The sequence below is a fragment of the Battus philenor genome, unplaced genomic scaffold, assembly GCF_028537555.1.
Source record: "Battus philenor isolate CCGP_79_NKW_IND1 unplaced genomic scaffold, ilBatPhil1.0.hap1 SCAF_11, whole genome shotgun sequence".
NCBI lineage: Eukaryota > Metazoa > Arthropoda > Insecta > Lepidoptera > Papilionidae > Battus > Battus philenor.
The window spans coordinates 11,137,479-11,157,084 of NW_027181673.1; the positions used below are offsets into that span (position 1 = coordinate 11,137,479).

Consider the following 19,606-nt stretch of genomic DNA (forward strand, 5'->3'; position numbering starts at 1 on the left):
CGATCGTTAACCCGCTGCCAAGCGTGGCGAATAAGGTACATCCTCACATTGATATCTTTAGAGATGGTATATGCGTTTTCTATGGGTTGAAATAACGACCATTTCAGTATGATCACTTTATACAGAGTGATTGGAAATAGGTTTGAAATTCTAAAGCTTTTTATTGAGAAATGAGCTATATATAACAGCATTTAAGTTTTCACACCTGCAACCAATCATCCATGTATGAGTATACATGTCCTAATCTAGGTAAATTTAATAGGTAATTTTGGTAAAAATATACTTAATGAAACTTGCGTTGAACAATATATCCAGTTCCATTTATAAAAAAAACAATACGAAAAACGCGTAATATTCACATTAGGCAATTTAAAATTAAAATATTATTATGAATCCTTCCGTGTTCGGTTATAAAATTTCTACCAGTTTCGTTGCCTTTTAGAGATATTATTTACATGCATGTTGAACTTTAATTTATAATAATCAAATTACCCAATTTATAGATCTCATCTCTTTTCAAGCATAATTCTATTAATGTTCTTTATAGAATAGATACACTGTTTAAAAAAACCGGACTTGTAGACATTTTGAAAATGGAACGTCAAATTTATGTTACTTACTTCTTTATAGTATTTAAAGCGTAGTTTTATTTCAACTGATAATCAGTTTTATCTTACAATAAAATTCTAAAATACACTCTTCAACGAATCGAAGAAAGTAATAAGGTATTACTTCCCAGAAAACTTGTTTCTGTAAAAATCCTGTTTTGAGTTTTGAATATATTTGTTGTAAAAATGTTTTATTTGATTTAAAGCACAAATTACTTCGACTGTATATATTGATGAACCACAAATAAGTATAATGATAGTATATGATAAAAAAAAGTTATTTGTGATTTAAGCCAATATTAGAGTTTGTTGTAGATTCTCCTTAGGTCCTGGCAGGTAAGAAACCCTCCTGGGCTTTAATATGAAGGATGTTATTATAGAGGGGCTAAATTAGATTTATGAAATTAGTTTCTTCTAGAATTCTTTTTCTGACTTACATTAGCCAGTACAGTAATTGACAGTTATAACAATGTGTAATAGTATCTCGAAATAAAAAATAAATTTAAATTCATTCAACTATAATTACTACTAAATCGTACAATATGAAACTTTGAAAGGCCAGTAAATGGTCTAACATAATGTTACCGTAATTTAAATTCCACAAAGTAATTGCAATAAATATCAGCAATTACGGTCCAATTGAGTCATAATTATACAGTGGAGGCAGTATATGTCGAAAGGATTAGAAGCCAATAGGCTCGATAAACAGCCGCTTTGAGCGAGAGGGAAAACGTATGATCATTAGGAGTCGGTTACAACTTGCTTGTCGGCTACAACGTACCGGCTGTACACACAAAAGTTCCACGCTCTTTAGTTGTATCAAAATAATGAAATACATTTTTTTTATTTGAGGAATTTAAGTGGGCTTTATGGGTCTTAATTATTAATCTAGTTAATTGCAAAATTCGCAGCCTACCTACATTGACAGCGAATTCGGCTTATCAAGACATCTATATACGATCATATTAGATAGAAACTCGATAAAGAACTTGAAAGACTTGAAAGAAAACTTGAAACTTGAAAGAGAAACTGGAAGAATTAGCGGAAGAAATTCCAAAAAAATCTTCCGTCACTTGTTCCAGCGCTAACGGTTTCCAAATTTATATTAATGAAAGCCAGCAATAACAACCAACTAAGCCGAGATTTGGTCAGTTGGATCGGAATATTAAAAAAGTATAAAGCGAGAGACCAAGTCGTGGTCCCATCCCGGAAGCGCTCGTGCCGGGATAAAGCTCGGCGGCTTTCTAATCGCACAATATAGCGGCCGGGGCAGAGGCTCTTCATATTTATAAAAAGAGATTGAGACCCAACCTGCAAATATCATATAACAGAGTAAACAAAAAGAAACTTTAATTTCCCTTTAATTCGACAATAATGTTTCCTTCAAGAATAAACACCTTGTCAGAGAACCTCTTAATTGCTAGCCATCTTTGGAGTTATTTCTTATGTAAAATAAAATCTAAATGGATGTAAATATATTGAAACAAAGTTAATTTCGAAGAGTCGTGTCTTTCAACGTGATAGAATTGCCGAGTAGATTGATATGCCAATTAAATAATAATCACGTACTAGATATTTATCTAGTTATCGAACGCGCTTATAGTCACGTTTCGCCAGCGATGATCGAAGGACCACCACGGCTGCTTACCCTAATGGGCGGTAATCGCGTGACGTCAGACGATAGATTCAATGAACCGTCAAACTATCATTATAAATCAAACCCGTGTTTCTCTATAGTCCCTTTACAAATCATATTAAAATTAAGTTTCTTTTTTTTAAATTAGTTTGTTTTTGTTATGTACTTTATAGAAAACATAATACTATTGATAAAACTGTATCCCGGAATTATCACAGCAGTATCACTTGACATTTATTGGAAAGTATCAATTTTAACAGTATTAATGTTATATAATTAATGTCGACCCAAACATAGATTTAACCAAATTAATATATGAGTTAAATCAATATTTTTTCTTACATTTGCAACGTAAGTAAAAGATTTAACATAATCACAAATATATTATACACATCCATACAAAAATATCGGCCAGTTCTTTTTTTAAATGTTTCGTAATTTGTAGATAATTATGAAAAATAAAAAACATATTTTTACAGATAAAAAATACTCGTTTCACTTGATATGGATTTCCGTGACAACCGATTAAAATTATCATTCCCCTGTTTACTGAACTCGATTCATACGGATGCGCTTTTTAACGTATATAATATATATTTCACTATAAATAGTGCAAGATAACGGAACTTTTATAATCAAATGGAAAATTTTGTGGAGTTTTTTTAATACTTCTACTTCAATTTATACTTAAGATTACTACTTATAATTCTAATGTATATTTACAGATACTTTACAATTGTAGTCGCAATAGAAACGTGTTATTAAATCCGATAAGACGTAAATATCTTTATCAATGTTTAAGACTTAAACACGAACGTAATGTTAAAGGTCGGTACACACTATGCCACAAATTGCAACACGTGTTTTATATGTAGTACCTTTCTACTTAGTTCTAGTCGGCACTGCAGCTACTCATTTAGCGGTTTTTCAGTACCATTAATCTAAACCAAAATTTTTACGACAAATCCTTAAACAAAACAATTTATTTAAAATCAAACCAAATAAAATTAACCTAACCTAAAAATTTTGAGCTGCGGTAGCGTCGATAAATACCTATTTCGCTACAAAAAACGGCGAACTATCGAAAAGAATATGTAGGAAAATAATAAATACTAACACTAGTTTTAACATATGTAAATAGATAACATTTAAATCTAACTAGACAACAATTAAGTTTTTTTGTAGCGAAATAGGTACTTATCGACGCAACCGCAGCTTCAGATTTTTAGGTTAGGTATGTAACGTATATAATTTTTAAAAAAAGTTGAGGAAAATTCCCCCTTTTACTAATTATGAAAAAAAAATATGTACCGTTGTATATGACCAAAAATATTTATTTTAAGGAGTTAACCACAATTTTAAATTAATACGTAAAATAAAGTTGATTATCAATAAAAGCAAACGAAGTGAGTTAATACTTGTATTAAAATTCGTTAGTTCTGTACGAAGTCTTTTCGACTAGTACGCAGGTTACTTAATTTTAAAAAAAAGTTATAGAAAAAAAATCTTTTTTAAATAACCAAAAAATGTACAACGTTATAACATAAAATGCTCGGTTTATTGATTTAAAAATATTTTTTAATTAAAACCTAAATTGTGACTGTACACTGTAAATGAAAAAAACAGTTTATGTTATTTTAATATTTTTAGAATCTGATAATGTCTACACTTTGTAAAGTCTCTGTTTATTTGGCGGTTCGATATATTTAATTAAAGATTTGCTCAGTAATATGAGAACGATGTAATTATCGCAGTGAAAAAGTTGTAAGCAGTGATAAAAATAACAAACTCAAAATGTAAAGTGATAACATTAAGAAGCAAATGGATGCAAAAGGATCCAATTAAAAGTTTCATGGTGTTGAATTACGTTTAAGGCGTATTAATTATTCTATAATAAAACTTTCAGTATTGTGGAAAAAGGGAATATGTATAACGCATTATGTAAGTATTAAAGGAATTTATGTATACCATTAACAAATAAAGTTTGTTAGAATATAATTGTTATTTATTTTAAGTTCAATAATAATACATTTTATATGAGCGATTAAATAAATTTGTTGATGATGTTGTTTGATGAGTACTGTTATCGAGATCTCTACGAAATCGAATTAGGTAGGAGTCAGGAGATGAGGTGAGTGGAGAAATGATCACGTCGACAAGGTTGATAGACAACCGAGTTGAGGTCGTCGGAAGACACTGCACGCAGGCTGCTTCCGACCGATCCTGTTGGAAATCTAAGAGGTAGCCTAACCTATGTGCAGTTGTGGCAGAAAACACGACGAAGATGAATAAGTGTAAGTTGAAGGAACCATCCGTTCCGTTAACTCAGTTTCAAAGAAACTTTGAAAACGGCTTACAGCAAAAACATCAACAGAAACTATAGAAAGATGAATGAGTCGTTTAGATAAAATAATAATAGTAATATGTACTAGATAATTATAAAATAAATTAAACTTTTTTAAGAAAAAAAATGTAGCATTGTATTTAAATTGAAAATAAAATCTTGAAAATTATAGGCAAAGGTAATCGATATGGAGATCATTAAAAGTTTTTGTCTTTTACGTTTACGTAGAAGATTCTAAGATAAAAATACGTAAACAATGTGCCATAATTAAATTTGCCACTTACGTGCACATTGAATCATTGCGGAAGTGACGCATGTTTCTTTATTTGCTAAAATAATTGTTATATTGTCTGTAATAAATGTTAATAAAATGCGCATTTTACTAGATATAACTTAATATTTTTAATTATAATTAAATTAGCCGAATTTTGGCATTTGTACAACGATAGTACATCCAAGTCCCAAAATTTAAATTAAGAATGTTTTCAAACTTTTACTAGTAAATTATAAGTTTAATGCAATGGGACTAATATAATGAAAAACGTGCTGAAAATCAGCAAACTACAGCGTTAGCTGAAGAAGAATTATTTAAAAAATTAAAGGATTAACAATTTACTACTAAGCAATTCCTCCCAATCATCCCACGACGAAAAAGGTTTGCGGCAGGTGCTCTCAAAAATATATAAAATAAAAAAATAAATCGCACTGCACACCTTCATCGCCGCCATACAATAACCAATGTGTTGTCGGAAACCAGATCGGATCATAAACGACGCTAATCCCCGGTTTTTGAACAAACGATAGAAGCTTCACTGCAGTTTCTTCCGCCATTTCTCCCAGTGCTAATGCTTTCGAAAGTGGTAGTACTAATGTTAGCAGGCAATAGCAACCGACTATACGTTGGTTCGGAACTCTCGAGCGCTCTTTTTCGAAAGGCTAAGCGGGTATTGTCGACGAGTCTAGATCTCTTCGTGGAAGCCCTTGTTCACCACTAGGGGCATCCACCGAAGCGATCTAAGAGCTCGGCGGCCGTCCAATCCGGTAAAATAGTAGTAACTCAATAAAATCAAGTTTTAGGTATGTATAGTTACAAATAAGTAACCTGAGCCTCCATGAAATGTTTTCAAAAAAGGCTTTTAAAAAAGGTCTTATTTAAATTTAAAACATAAACATAAATTAATCTATTTAATGGTGTAAATATATTTCATATCACATATCTGTTAAGGAAAATATACTTATCGTAAAACCTTTAACGGTCAACTTCGTTTGTTTACTACTTTAGGTGAGATGATTCATAGATTTTCGCACCGATCGACAATTAACGGACTATGACGTAGTTGAAAAACCTTCCAAAGAACCAACGTAATAGTGGTAATTTAAAGAATTAGATGTCTTATGCAACTCCATCATAGCTTTGCTATGTTCAGCAATAGCCATAGGTTTTAGCTTGGTTTGTTACTTTTAAATTCTTCGTATAACTTCGTTTAATGTAGCTAAAGATGAAGATTATTTGAAGATTTAAAGCTCCTTTATTTTAATATTTCCTTTATTTAAATAAATAAAAAATATTGCTATATAAGCCATCTCTGTCCGTTTACTGCACATAATAAAAGAATGGTAGTGTTGAAAAATAATTTCCTGTAGAGAATAGATTAAATAAAACATACATTATGTCTACACGTTTAAATATTCTCAAACTCTCTTAAAAGTTTTTAAGTTTTCTATAACAAATAATAAGAGATGACAAAATCGGCCTTCACGTTGTTATTGTTTGCTTACTTTCTACATTTTTTTTCCTCAATGTCAAATCATATTTTTATAATTTATTTATACATCGGCGTGACCGCGTTGAAAAATTGATTGACTGTTGAAAATTATTTATTGTTGGATAATAAATATTATATAATTAATAAATATTTTTTTTAAGTACTGCTATTAAGTTATTTTCATAGAATATTTTATCGACTCGCCGACAACACCAACTAAGTTGTCCCTTGAACAGCCAAAGCGTTTGCATTCCTTAAGGCACTGTTACGCTGTTAGTCGAATACACAAGATTCTTTGAAACTATGTTGAATTGAAGTTTGATTTAATGCCCAAAAATTAAAAAAAAAACACTACTCAGACTATTTCTCTGACATACATATGCTATATTATCATAACATATATCAATATTTGGACTATGCCCTTCCATAAGACAGTCTTTTATCGTATACTAGCAGATCCCGCAAACGTTGTTTTGCAACAGCAAGTTTTTAATTAACAAATGTAAGATAAGGGTTGATCGTAGAAGGGTGAAAAATTAGGTTTGTATGTATTTTTGTATGCTGTATCATAATAAAAAAACCAAAAAAATTGTCTAAAAAATTAAAAAATAAATTTAGGGGTGGACCACCCTTATCACTTAGGGGTATGGAAAATAGATAGTAGCCGATTCTCAGACATACTGAATACGCATGTAAAATTTGGTAAAAATCGTCGGAGGAGTTCAAGTTCGAACACCGTGACACGAGAATTTTATATATTAGAAGATTTAAAGCTACCGGCTGCACATACGCTCCGATCTTAAATTAAAAAAAAAAAAAACTCGCCGCGAGTTTACAATTTTGCTAATGTAATAAAAATAAATCATTTAACACTCATTGTACAATGTCGTATTACTACTATAGCAGACATTGGAAAGGAATTGCTTTCTTTCTATAACTTGATCCCTTTAAAAAAAATCGTAGCATTTGTCGTACAAAAATATTCTAAAGTAACCATCTCAATCATTTCAACCGTATGATTTCCACTGGTGGAAAACTAGTTGGACAGTATAAGCGCATAAATGTGTAAAAATTGCTTGTAGACTTAATTTTATTCGGACTAATAGCAACAGAAAATCTGGTCATAGCTGGGCATAGATATGCAGCTTTTTTATAGTGTAAATATATAAAAGGTTTACTGTGAAATAGTTTCTGTATACTTTGGTTTAGTTAAACTCCAACTTTTTGGTCTCATAGAGAACCTATTTATTATCGCTAAAAAATTTTTTATTAATTCATTGTAACGTCTCAAAGTTTTCCTTGGAAAGTTAGGTAATAAATTAATAATCATTTAAAAAAATATATTTTTTAAAAAATAAACGATGAGCAGTGCTCCTTCATTTAACATGAAAGATAGTACTTAATTAAATAGTTTTAATTTAAGGCACAATGTAAATAGCAAAATTCCATCGGCATTTCCGGATACAGAACGTCTCCGCCTCGACTCACAACGACGTCATTAACTTTGCCTTGTTTTATTGAAACATTAATAAAGAAAAGGTAAATGGGACTACATTCTTAAGAAACGACAAAATATAAAATGCACATAAATTATTCATGCCGGGACTATAAAACGATTTACTGTTTCAATGCGCCGTTCATAACAAGAAAAAAATGAAAACCGTAGAAAAATTATAAGCATGTTTAGTTACAATTAATTATCGCAAGCCATGACATAGAAACTGGTTATATCTTTTGACAATTCTTTTTTTCGGCGAATATGCCTTGCTTTGCTTCCTTCTTTAATAGCGATATTCCAGCAAGGCTAATAGTACTATGCAATGCTAATGATAGTAAAATTGTCATTATCAAACCAGCATCTACTTTAGGGCTACCAAAACGGCTGTACCGCGCCTCAGATATGTGCGTTGAAAGACAAATTTTACATGGACAGATAATAAAAAAATAACTTTAATGTTTGGTTTTTCGAAATTTCAAAACGTTACGCATTACGTTATTTATTTCTATAGCCTTTGACTTTTGTATAAGGTGTAATGCACTATTTTATAGCTTTGACACCTATACCCAATTATCTTGTATTATGTCATGCCAAAGACACGGTAGAGCTATTTCAGTAGCGTTATGTATGTACTTTTTCAAGTTTTCGACTAGTTGAATATTATGAATAGCCTATACCTTTACACACTTTACACCTTGTTAAATAATGACATAATTTTAGTTACAAGAATTATGAAAGAAATCTGGCGGCCAAGAAGCAACGGTTTTCAGAGTTCACGAAATAACTTCTGCATTGTAACAAAATTACAGGCTCAAAACGAGCAACGGAATTTTTTAATCTAAAAGAGAAATGCAAAGAAAAGTAATTTCAGTCAGTTAATGAGATATGATATACCTTAAAAAAAATTAACTAAAATTGTATGCGAGTAGTTTATTACTTATAGATAACGCCAAGATAAATCTTATATCATAACAATGAGAATATGCAAATACTAACTTTTTTTTTAATTTTATTATCGCATTGTTGATGTGACGCAAGATGTTTTTGCTTATTTTTTTACTAACGATGTGTTCGTCGTTTGGTTAAACGGTTGCCACGGGACGTATAATCAGTGCCATGAGCTTTCAGCTTTTTTATTATATATATATATATATATATATATATATATTCTCAATAGCACCATACCGCAATTAGAAAAAAATATTTGTCCCATGTGCCTAAAAGCTCATGGAACTGATATATATGTATTTATATGTATTTAATCCGGCAATAACGCGTTTGTGCTTGTATCTTATGTAACTGCTTTACCCGTACAGTGTTTTATAAAATATGCCGATGTTAAACCAACTATATCCAGTAGTTGATGTCTAAACAGTAGTATAGACTTCACGCACTACTTTTTAATGGCAGTAGTTCATTTTGGTTATTAGACCAAATTGAGTGTGAAGCATTTATTGTTTCAGACTACTTTTTACCTGTTAATTTAGGCACTTTCTAAATAATAAACATTCATAAATCATATCCATTTTCGTTACAATAGTGATTTTAAAAAAGCATTTGAAGTAGTTCGGAATGATTAGTAATATCACATATAATTTATCAAATCCTCGAAATTAAAATTTATGTTAAATAGGAGTTAAATTATATTATGCTTAACGTAAATCAGTTTTATCTGCGCGTTTGTTTCTATTTGATATTACACATCGGCTCTGAGGCGACATCAAAAGTAAACATAACATAATATTTGCTGTGTAAATTAATAATCGGTTTATCTATGCAAAAACTTGTCTAGCGGTGACTTAGTGAGAGTGGTATCCGGTTGCTTTTTTAATGCGATATCCGTAAATCAATACGTATTGTTAATAACCTAACAACGTTCTTATTATCGTAAAAAAGTTCAAGCCGAATTATTGCCGAAATATTATATTTCGGTAATAAAAATAATGTATAATTATATAATAAAATACGACTTATGCAGTTGCATATCTTTGCTTAGCGGATTGGCGAGTTGAAGTGGCAAAAGGCACATGGCGCGCAAAAAAATGCCGTCTGATCCTTAAGATTCTGGAGTAGAGATCATGGATCAGCAAGCGCAGCGAAGGACATCCTCCCACAAGGTAGACAGGTGACCTTGTTGCTAGTTGCTAGCCGTTTTTAACTGATATTGAATCTTAGAAGAGATTTACAAATCCATATATATATATATATATATATATATATATATATATATGGATTTGTATATATACATATATATATATCTGGATATATCCAGCTATGAAAAGTTGCAATGATCATGTGAATTTTATAAATATGTTACGTCCTTATCGACTTAATTCTCATATGTCCTTTAAGACAGATAACATACTACATAACATAAAGAACATTCACTGATCATGCCAAATGCCTGCGGTGTTACGCTTGCAACCTTTACTGATAACTTACTGTTATCTAACCTGTAAACCTACAAACTGCGAATCTTACTCGACGCGTGTTCAGTATCGTTTTGTGGTACAGTTATCCTTGTCACAATTCAATAAAGATGTTTTAATTAATGTTACATATTATCAGTAATTAATAATAAATTTGACTACCGTCGGCAAGATTAAATTATTAAAGCGAAAGGTAATATTTTACACCATTTAAAAAAGCCCAATTTTGTAATTTATCTTTGTGCCAATTCTGTGGTAAACATACAATTCCTCACACAACGACACAAAGAAACTAAGTCATACCCTCCTTTAAAGGGTGCGTACGCCATCGAGAAGATGTTTGCGCTAATTGCAAGGAAGACATTTGTATTTACTTGAATGAATATGACATAGTAGTTGTAGAAGTCTTTGAATAGTGGTATCTTCACTACATCAAGCAAATCTGCAATATATCTGACTCTTTCTGCTCTCTCTCTACATTTGCTGTATCTTTTAGAAGATTAAGTCACCTATACCGTGTAACAGGAGTCACGAAATAAGCTAATGTCAAAATGAAAATTGTAAGAAGTAATTTCTTTCTAAGTTTAATTCACCACGATTAAGAAGAGCCTTCGATGATAACTGACATGTAAAATTGAAATCTGTAAAAAACCTTGTCAATCAATGCCTAATTTTATATTCGTAACGATTTTATGCATTCACTTTTGAAGAATAACATATCCGTAGTGCGAGACAATAGTGTAAGAGACAAGAACAAGCAATATTGTCGAACGCAGAACACAATGAAGCGATAAATCTTTTAACACATCGGACACTGTCAGATTGGATTACAACAAGTGAAAGCCAACTTGTAAACTGGTAGCGCGGCTTTTTGTTAATTTATAAATGCGCTTGAATAAATGAAGGACGACGTGTATACAAAGGATCTCTTTAGTAAATACAGGATGTGCCTTAAAAAATTATTCGTTTTAGATTAATGAATTAAGAAGTTTTTAAGTTTTTTTATTTAATAATCTTACCTAAACTTTTATTGATCGCGTAACTCTTTACTTCAAACAATATTTTTACGATTATGATGTGTTATTCGTGACACATATGTTCTTTTAAAAGCACTAGAGATCGATTTTCAATGCATAGACATTAAGATAGATTAATGTACTCGTCAAATTTAAACAAGTTTAAATAAAAATATACGATTTTTTAATGAACATCAATTGTGAATGTACGGGCATTGTATCTTTGACAATTTCTTAACGTATGAGGTAACTAATACATATTTATTAGCGGTTATTATTGAATATCATGATTATTATCACATTCGATTGTAAACGGTGACGCAGCGATAGTTAGTAAATCGTAATAACATATTATAAGCAATTCGCTTTATGCTTAAAGACTCCCACACATACACGCCATTCTTCGACATACTGACGATGGCTCATTCCGTTTTGCTGCATTAATATAAAATAAACAAGGAAATAAATGAATGGCCTATATTAATATTTGAACACCACGCTATTAATCGAATAGGCGTAACAATATAAGTCGGCAAAGCTTTGTGGGCGCCGAAAGTCCAGCGTTTTGCAGTCTTCACTCGGAAACTCGGTAAACGTACGGAATAGTCGAAACAGGCGACTTTAGTTTGGTCGGCTTCCTGACGTTGACCTGACTGACGTTTGTGTTTCTTTTTAGAAAATTTGTGGCGCACTACGTGTCGCCATCTGTACCAGTCTTTGACCTGTATTGCATACGCTTCTGTGATATAAAGTGTGATCCCATCAGCAACAATATCATCAGCTTGGAAAGAAGCAGGGTAAACGGCACGAATCGCAGAGTTCTCTCTAATCAAAGAACTCTACCCCGAGTTCTAAGGTTTTTGATAATATTATAAGATATAGAATTGCCTAAAGAATCTTTTAAATAACATTGAAAGGTTACCCCAAGTTGGAGTTCATTGAAATGTCTATATCCTACTCCAGCTAACATTAGCACTCATAAAAACCAAAACTTCAAATCATCCCACGTGTTCATTTGTATTAGCATCAAAAAACACGAACCGACGTAAATAAAATAATTATATAAAACATTAAACTAACGAATTAAACGTGAGTAGGATCGCAAAGCTGAAAACAATAGAACAGAGGCCGTGACGGAAAACATTAATGAAAATTACATTCAAAAAGAATACATATACTATATTATACATTTACAACACATTTACAATATTACCAACATTTGTCTATTGCGTTTGTATAATTTATACTTACGTAATGTTCAATAACATGCTTACCGGTTGTTAGTCAAATTCCTTTCATATCAATATAAAAATTTAAAAACAAACTTAACCAGAATATGAGAGTTAGGATTATAATCTAGGTGTTAAGCATTATAATCTACACGGAAAGCGCTGAATGCAGACCGCGTCCAAGCAGTAAAATGTATGAGGAGGCCTATGTCCGGCTGAAATTATGATGATGTCGATTGTATTATATCACAATAAGGCTTACGGCAAAATTTTTACTACAGTTATGTCTAGTAGTAAAAATTTTGTAGAAATTTCTACTTTTTAAAACATTTATCAATATGGACCCACAATCCAAATATAACTATACATGGTATAACGGCCCTAGCCAAGAGCCTGCAAAGAACCCTCGAATGTAATATAGTTACTAAAAAACTAAATGTCCCAAAAGTATTGCTGTGCTTAGTTAAAACTGACGTATCAGTACTAAAAATCTAAGTAATTTAATCGAAATGGCATATTTTCTCCTTGTTATACTTAGGTTTTATCAAAGTAACTTTATGCCGTCAAACAGTGATGGTAAACCTTACCATATTTAGGCTAATTCACGAAGTAGCTAGTAAAAGTTGTTAGCTAAAACACTATCCAGTATGCGACAAAAGGAGAAGATAAATAACTTCACATGATAATTTATTTTAAATTCTCGCGGGGGTTAACCAACTTGCCTGATCATCGTATGATCGAGCAGCACGTCTTTTCTGGTATTTTTTTATAATTTAACAAAAATTTAATAGGATAACAAACTGTGACGTTACTAAAGCTTTTTAGAAATCTATGGAGAAGGCCTATGTCCGACAATGGACGTCTTAATTCTAAAATAATAATTATTATGAACCTATGATCATTAGTTTAGAGCATTCATTTGTTTTCTTAATATATGTATATCACAATGAAGTTATTGCGTTGACGTAGTACTGACAAATTAATTGTTACACAAACTGTCCGGCCTCGTTTCGTTATAATTTAATGATGAAACTCAACGACGCGATAATATGTCCCAACAGTGTGATAGAGCAATTAATTATAATGAGATATTAAACATTGACTCTCAGCTGTACAATAAACAATTATTAATAATATGTAATGAAATTTTTTTTTTATTTTCTCGATCAAAATATAATAAAAGGCGTTGACTTCAAAATAGACGTTGTATCAATGGAAATGTTTCATTCACAACACGATGTGTCAATGCATGAGATGAGTGGAAGGAAAAGGGTCACTGGCACAACAAAAGCAGCGACTGTGGTTACCATAGAGTAAGATTTCAATCGGATGCGTGACTGTCTTGTAAATAAAATAAAGTATATCATTTAAACATTTTTATCTTAATCTATTGATAGCTTTATGTAACGTGATAGTAACATAAATTACAATTTATACGTTACAACTATTTAAAAAAAAATTCTAAAATTTAATATTATCATCACTGTTAGGTACGAGTAGCTTGATTTATGAAGTGCTGTAGAGTGTATCACATCACAGTATCATTCTGAGTGGTCACCGACCGGTCACAGCCGCGAACTATAAATGATTTAAGATAAATCACTTATTGCGACATTAATATAATGTACATAAACTTTAAATATAACTTACAATAGACAATATTAAGTTAGATAGACAAAGTCAGCGAGACTTAGAACCCTATTAATTTAATAACGAAGTGAGATAAACAGAGACTTTAAAAGCATTATTAGTACTACTCTACTGCTACATGACTCCGTCTTGGATTTTAAATAGATCCAGTTACAAGCAGGCTAAAAGCATAATTAATATTAACTAATAGAGAAAAAGAATAACTGTATACAAATCTACACGTTTATCGTATCTTTATTTCATTCATTAAATAACATATCCTGGTAATATGAGAGAAATTGATGGTCTTCGCAGAGCTGACTAACGGTAAACTCAAGAGAGTACTACGCTGACACCTTTCGTAGTGAAAGTATTGAAATCAGACACAATGCGTGCCGGAATATTGATACGCGACAATATTCAAACAGTAATCTAGATCCAAGAGACAAGGCCGGACGTTTACAAATGTTGCTAATGCGACCAAAAGACAGGCATTACAGATGTAAATGACCTTAACATCGGTAATATAATAAATTCTTACATTAACGGGAATATTAAGATAAACAATTTTTTGGTTGCTGTTTATATTTTAGTTTACTTGTCTTTTTTTCCTTGCTTATCTGCAATCAATCTCAAACTATAACCAGGTTTGCTCCTTTTCCTTTATCACGTTTAAAGGGCTCCTCAGCTGAAGATACCTTATACTTCATTTAAACTAACAAACATAACCACCATCCAAACTGCATGGTATATGATAGTATCTAAAACTAAGCACCATGTTGTGTTATGCTAAAATAATTATACGTCCATATACTATTGTTATTGCGAGATGTAGCAATCTTGCAGTTCCGTTTTTTTTTTAAATTTTCAACACCATTGCCTTTCATTGAGAAACCTTGAATATACAATGTTCCTCCACTATATGGCAAAGAAAGCTTCCACATATTCACTGCTCCTTCTCCGGTGTTAACCTAATCTATTATATATCTTTTAGTATCGGGTGATAAATTTTCTAGATGTTCCAGATACTCTGCCTCTGAAGGCGGCAAGATTATGTGGTTTTGCTACCCATTCAAAACCCCCAATGTTTGTCCTTAGCACTGTGTGAGCGACTGGAGTATCTCCATTAGGAATTTTATTATTCCTCGCAGTACCTCGTGCTGTTTTGTTCTAAATAATCCGTCCCGGTTACCATACCATCATGATGGTTCTAGACTACTTAATCCATAGTCCGACTCAGAGTCGCTGAAAACTCATACCTAATCTAACTTCGTCTAGTTGCCGGGTCCATCGCGTTGTAGGAAGAGAGGCCAAGTATGTTTTTCGGGGCTAACGACCCGCATATAAACTTAAACAACCAGACTCCTAAACCAAATTTTAAATTATTCTACTTATGTTGCTTTGAAAGCCTATACTAGACATAAGCTGATTTCGTAACCTAAAAAAAAGGTTTTTTGTTCTTAAATAAACTAACAGCAACTCGTTAATTTATAAACAAAAGTAACAACATAAATCTCCTGTTAAAGTACATAAATGCAAAATAAAGGAAAGTACTTAAATAATTTCATTAAATGCTCATTGACGTAATGGTTCCCGATAACCTTTTGGCAATAAAAAAAGTTGAATACGCACAGTACAATAAACAAGCTAAAAATAGGAGGCACACGATAAACCTGTTTATATTCCGTTCACAGCTATAATTATTAACTAGATTACTATGACGATGTTATTTATCGCGTTTCAATGTTATCAAGAGCTGCAGGTTAACTAAAATGTATATTATTGGAATGATAGATAGCTATCGCAAAATAAACTTTGACATGAGTTTTAGTCCTGCTAAATTTATAATGGCTTAGCACATATTATTTAACTGATACTAAAGCTCGGAATTTACAAATCCAAAGCATATTAATATAAAATATTCTCTAGAAATCGTACTTCTATAGTCGACTCAACTAAGTCATTTTTAACATTATATATATTTACTATAAATACTTTTTATTTTTTAGATCGCTTTATATCTATTTATTTCTTGAAGTTACACTAGATTTTACTGTTAGTTCCAATCTTCAGTAAAAAGGCTTAGCCAACCTTTTTTACTGTAACTAAAAGGTTCCCTCGGAATTTTCGACACGGACCGTTACGTTATTTATTTCATCTTATGATTACCTCCAAAATATTTCTGCAACTAGAGTTTAGTACATATACATAAATGGGATCCGGTTTAAGAAGTGCGGTAGTTAATAAATTCTTCAAGCTTTTTTGTAGAGTTTTGTTCTTAAAACGGACATTCTTGTCTCATATTATCTTCACTTCTTTACATCTTTAAAACATGAAAGTTTATGAAAGTTTTTTTAAAGTGTTAATGTGTTAATGATCTTACGTTTCGTAACCCTTGTTCCGCATTTGTCAAAAATATCAATTATGTCCCAATTAATTATTTATATCTTTCATTGTCAGACGTAGTCTTAAAACAAGTTTCATAATTTAAATAATCTGTCTATAAAAATTACATCTAGTGATCGGATCGGCGGTAATAATAAAGGTATGCAAACTAGCAGTTCTGTGTTCTAAAACTCCAGATTTTTTATCGTAACGAATGCGCTATAAATAAAAATTCCATTCAATTAATTTCAGATGAGTTTTTGAGGAAAACGCATTGAAGATCATTTGATATTCTTTTTCTATTATTTAATGATTTAGCCCAAAGCTGATATTAATACTATAAAACGGAAAAATCTTATCAATTAATATCCAAAATGTAATATTTTACAAAACGGTAAATTAAAACTGACAGAAAAGATTGATAAATCGTTTACTTTACTACTATTTTGATTTTACTTTTACATTACTAACAGAAATATAGGCATCTGTAATAAAAAAAGCTAAAGCAAATAAAATATTAATTATTTCTTCTCAATACATGTACGCAAATATATTATATGGCTACAAAAATATTACCGAATTAGTAAGTGACATATGCAATATAAATACTAAAAGCAAGTTTTGTATACCCAAGACTAGACTTCATCGAGTAAACCACTGTATGGATAATGTAAATACTTTGACAATTAGAACTCAGGTAATGCTTAAAAAGTTTATTTTATATTCAAAAATATATCAAAGAACTTTTGCGTGTTATATTTAAATGTCATTTTAAGTTCGTAAAAATATAATATACTTATGTAGTCCTGATAAGTCTCTTTCGCATGCTCTTCTTAGGTCTGAGACATTTAATATCCGAAGAAGTGGTAAACCCATCCTGGCGTCGATAAGAGATATAAATTCATCCCATTGTGAACAAAGAATTATTAAGTTCTCAATTCAAATATTAATTAAAAGGATAATAATTCGGAAAATGAAATTAAAAAATAGTTAAGGTCGCGGAAGACGCTGCGTGCCGGGAGCGTAAGACTGATCATCGCTGCGATATTTGGAAGAGCGTCTTGCAACTAAATAATTTTATTTAAGGTAACGCCTGATTCCGTTAAATATTTTATTTATCCCTTAAGTTATTCAACAAACAAGATTTATGATTACACTATCACAATATTAAATCGCCGCTCCTACTCTATTTTAAAAGTACAATTGATTCACGTCACAATAATGACTTAGCTGTTGAGAAAACATTTATGAGTGAATAGCGATGACTCAATAAGCGCTTAAGAATGTTTGTTTTCGCGAACATGTGGACAATAATGCGTTCAGTGATATATGTTCTAGTCGAAATTTTAATGGCTCCACTGTAATGCATTAAAGTTAATATATCGAGATATAACTCAAACTAAACTAGCCAAGGTCCTACAAATTTTGCACTGGTACTTACGCAAATAAAGATTACTTTATCATTCAATGTATTCATTAATACTAAACACATATAGCTTCTAACGATATATTTTTTATGGTAATAAATCTTTTATAATAGACATTGATTTATATATACCGAACATAATATGTTGTATAAGAATAATCAGAATAAATTTGTTGTAATTATATAGAATTGTAATTGTAAAGATGGCACAAACCATTATTTAAAAATTTCTTATCGTGTTTGCGTTAATGGAATATCGGCCTGGTTTTTAAGATATTTTTTGCGTTAACGTTCTTGAATTTCAAACCCAACTAACTTTCAAAAACCCAGTTTCGTATAACGTTTAGAAAGAAAAAGAAATTCAGTTCAAATTTAATTTTAGCATGTAACAGTGTCAGTACATGCGTTGGTTTTCGAAAAGCTTCGCTTAATTTGCAATTCAATTGACTTCGTTAATTACAAATTCTGTTGTGTCGTGCCACTCTATCGATATCCAGTTTTTTACTTGCTTTAACGCTTTCAGGTTTCCAATGCTTACTTACGCACTCGTAAAGCCATAATATTTTTTGTATCACATTGTTTGTATCAATTATGACGGGATATTGTCATGTTGGTATCATCACGTACGTCGAAGTTTTAAAACTAATTTTTATTGAAATTTTATTTTTATTACCTTCGGTTGCGGTGACACCGGCTCCGGAACATCGGAGTCCCATTCCGAGCTGAGATCGTCACTAGACGCCTCTGTGAAATCTTCGTTCCACGGCACTTCCGACAAAGAATTCTGCATTTGATCATAACCAGGCGACATAGTCGGAGGTCCATAGCCTGGCGGCAACGGACTCGAAGATCTACAATCTTCACAATTACACGGTTTTGGTCCAAAAGTTTCTTTGATTGGCAAATCTGGTTTTAGATCAGATTTGGAGTTTTTTCTAGAGTCACGTTTCCTTGCGCTCCTCGGAGACAGTTTGTTGTTACATTGCGGAGGAATATAATACCTTGTTGGTTCAGACAGTCGTCTTCCGCTGTCAGGCGCCTCGATCTTCACAGGAGTTAATAGGGACATCTTTTTTGTCAGAGGCTGTTGCCTTTCGCTTTCGGGTGATCTATCCTCCGAATCCATGGTATACCTAATAATTGGTATGGAAAAAGGGAACGATTCGGTACACTCTGGCATTTTGTTATATCACCTGACACAGAATAGTCTCCCGCCAGTTTTCGGGAGAAGAGTTAACGACATTTTACAACTGTCACTGATTAATCCGAGCACGTTTCACGCCGGTTGAATGCGTTGTAACGGAGCGACGCGCGCGCCTTCTTCGCGCGTTATTCGACGACTGGCAGCGTACTAGTAATTCTTTTCGGAGGCTGTATGCGCACTAAAATAACTCAAACGATAAACGCACGCGTTGATAGCCAACGTTTACTGGAGATGGCAAATTTTTCTCTTCATTCAGTGAAGTCTCATCGTTCATGCATGCACGCAATATACAAATTACAGAATATGTCTCGTGACGTCAAGAATAGATAAGGGTCTGCGTTTATCCTTAACGCTATATGGTGAGCCAGTTACAGTTTATTACCACATTTCCAGCTACTTTATTAGCATACGTCATTTGTTTAACGTTTTCTTTGTA

The 19,606-nt window shown here is 31.9% G+C and overlaps 1 protein-coding gene across 1 annotated transcript in view; it reads right to left on the reverse strand.

Moving 5' to 3' along the window:
* IP3K2 (Inositol 1,4,5-triphosphate kinase 2) overlaps nt 1–19,288 on the reverse strand; it is a 48,173-nt gene extending 28,885 nt beyond the window's left edge. The window contains exon 1 of the mRNA XM_068775399.1: nt 18,640–19,288. Coding sequence (XP_068631500.1) covers nt 18,640–19,146 — 507 coding nt within the window. The 5' untranslated portion in view covers nt 19,147–19,288. The remainder of the gene's footprint in view (nt 1–18,639) is intronic.
* Between the last annotated feature and the right edge of the window lie 318 nt (nt 19,289–19,606).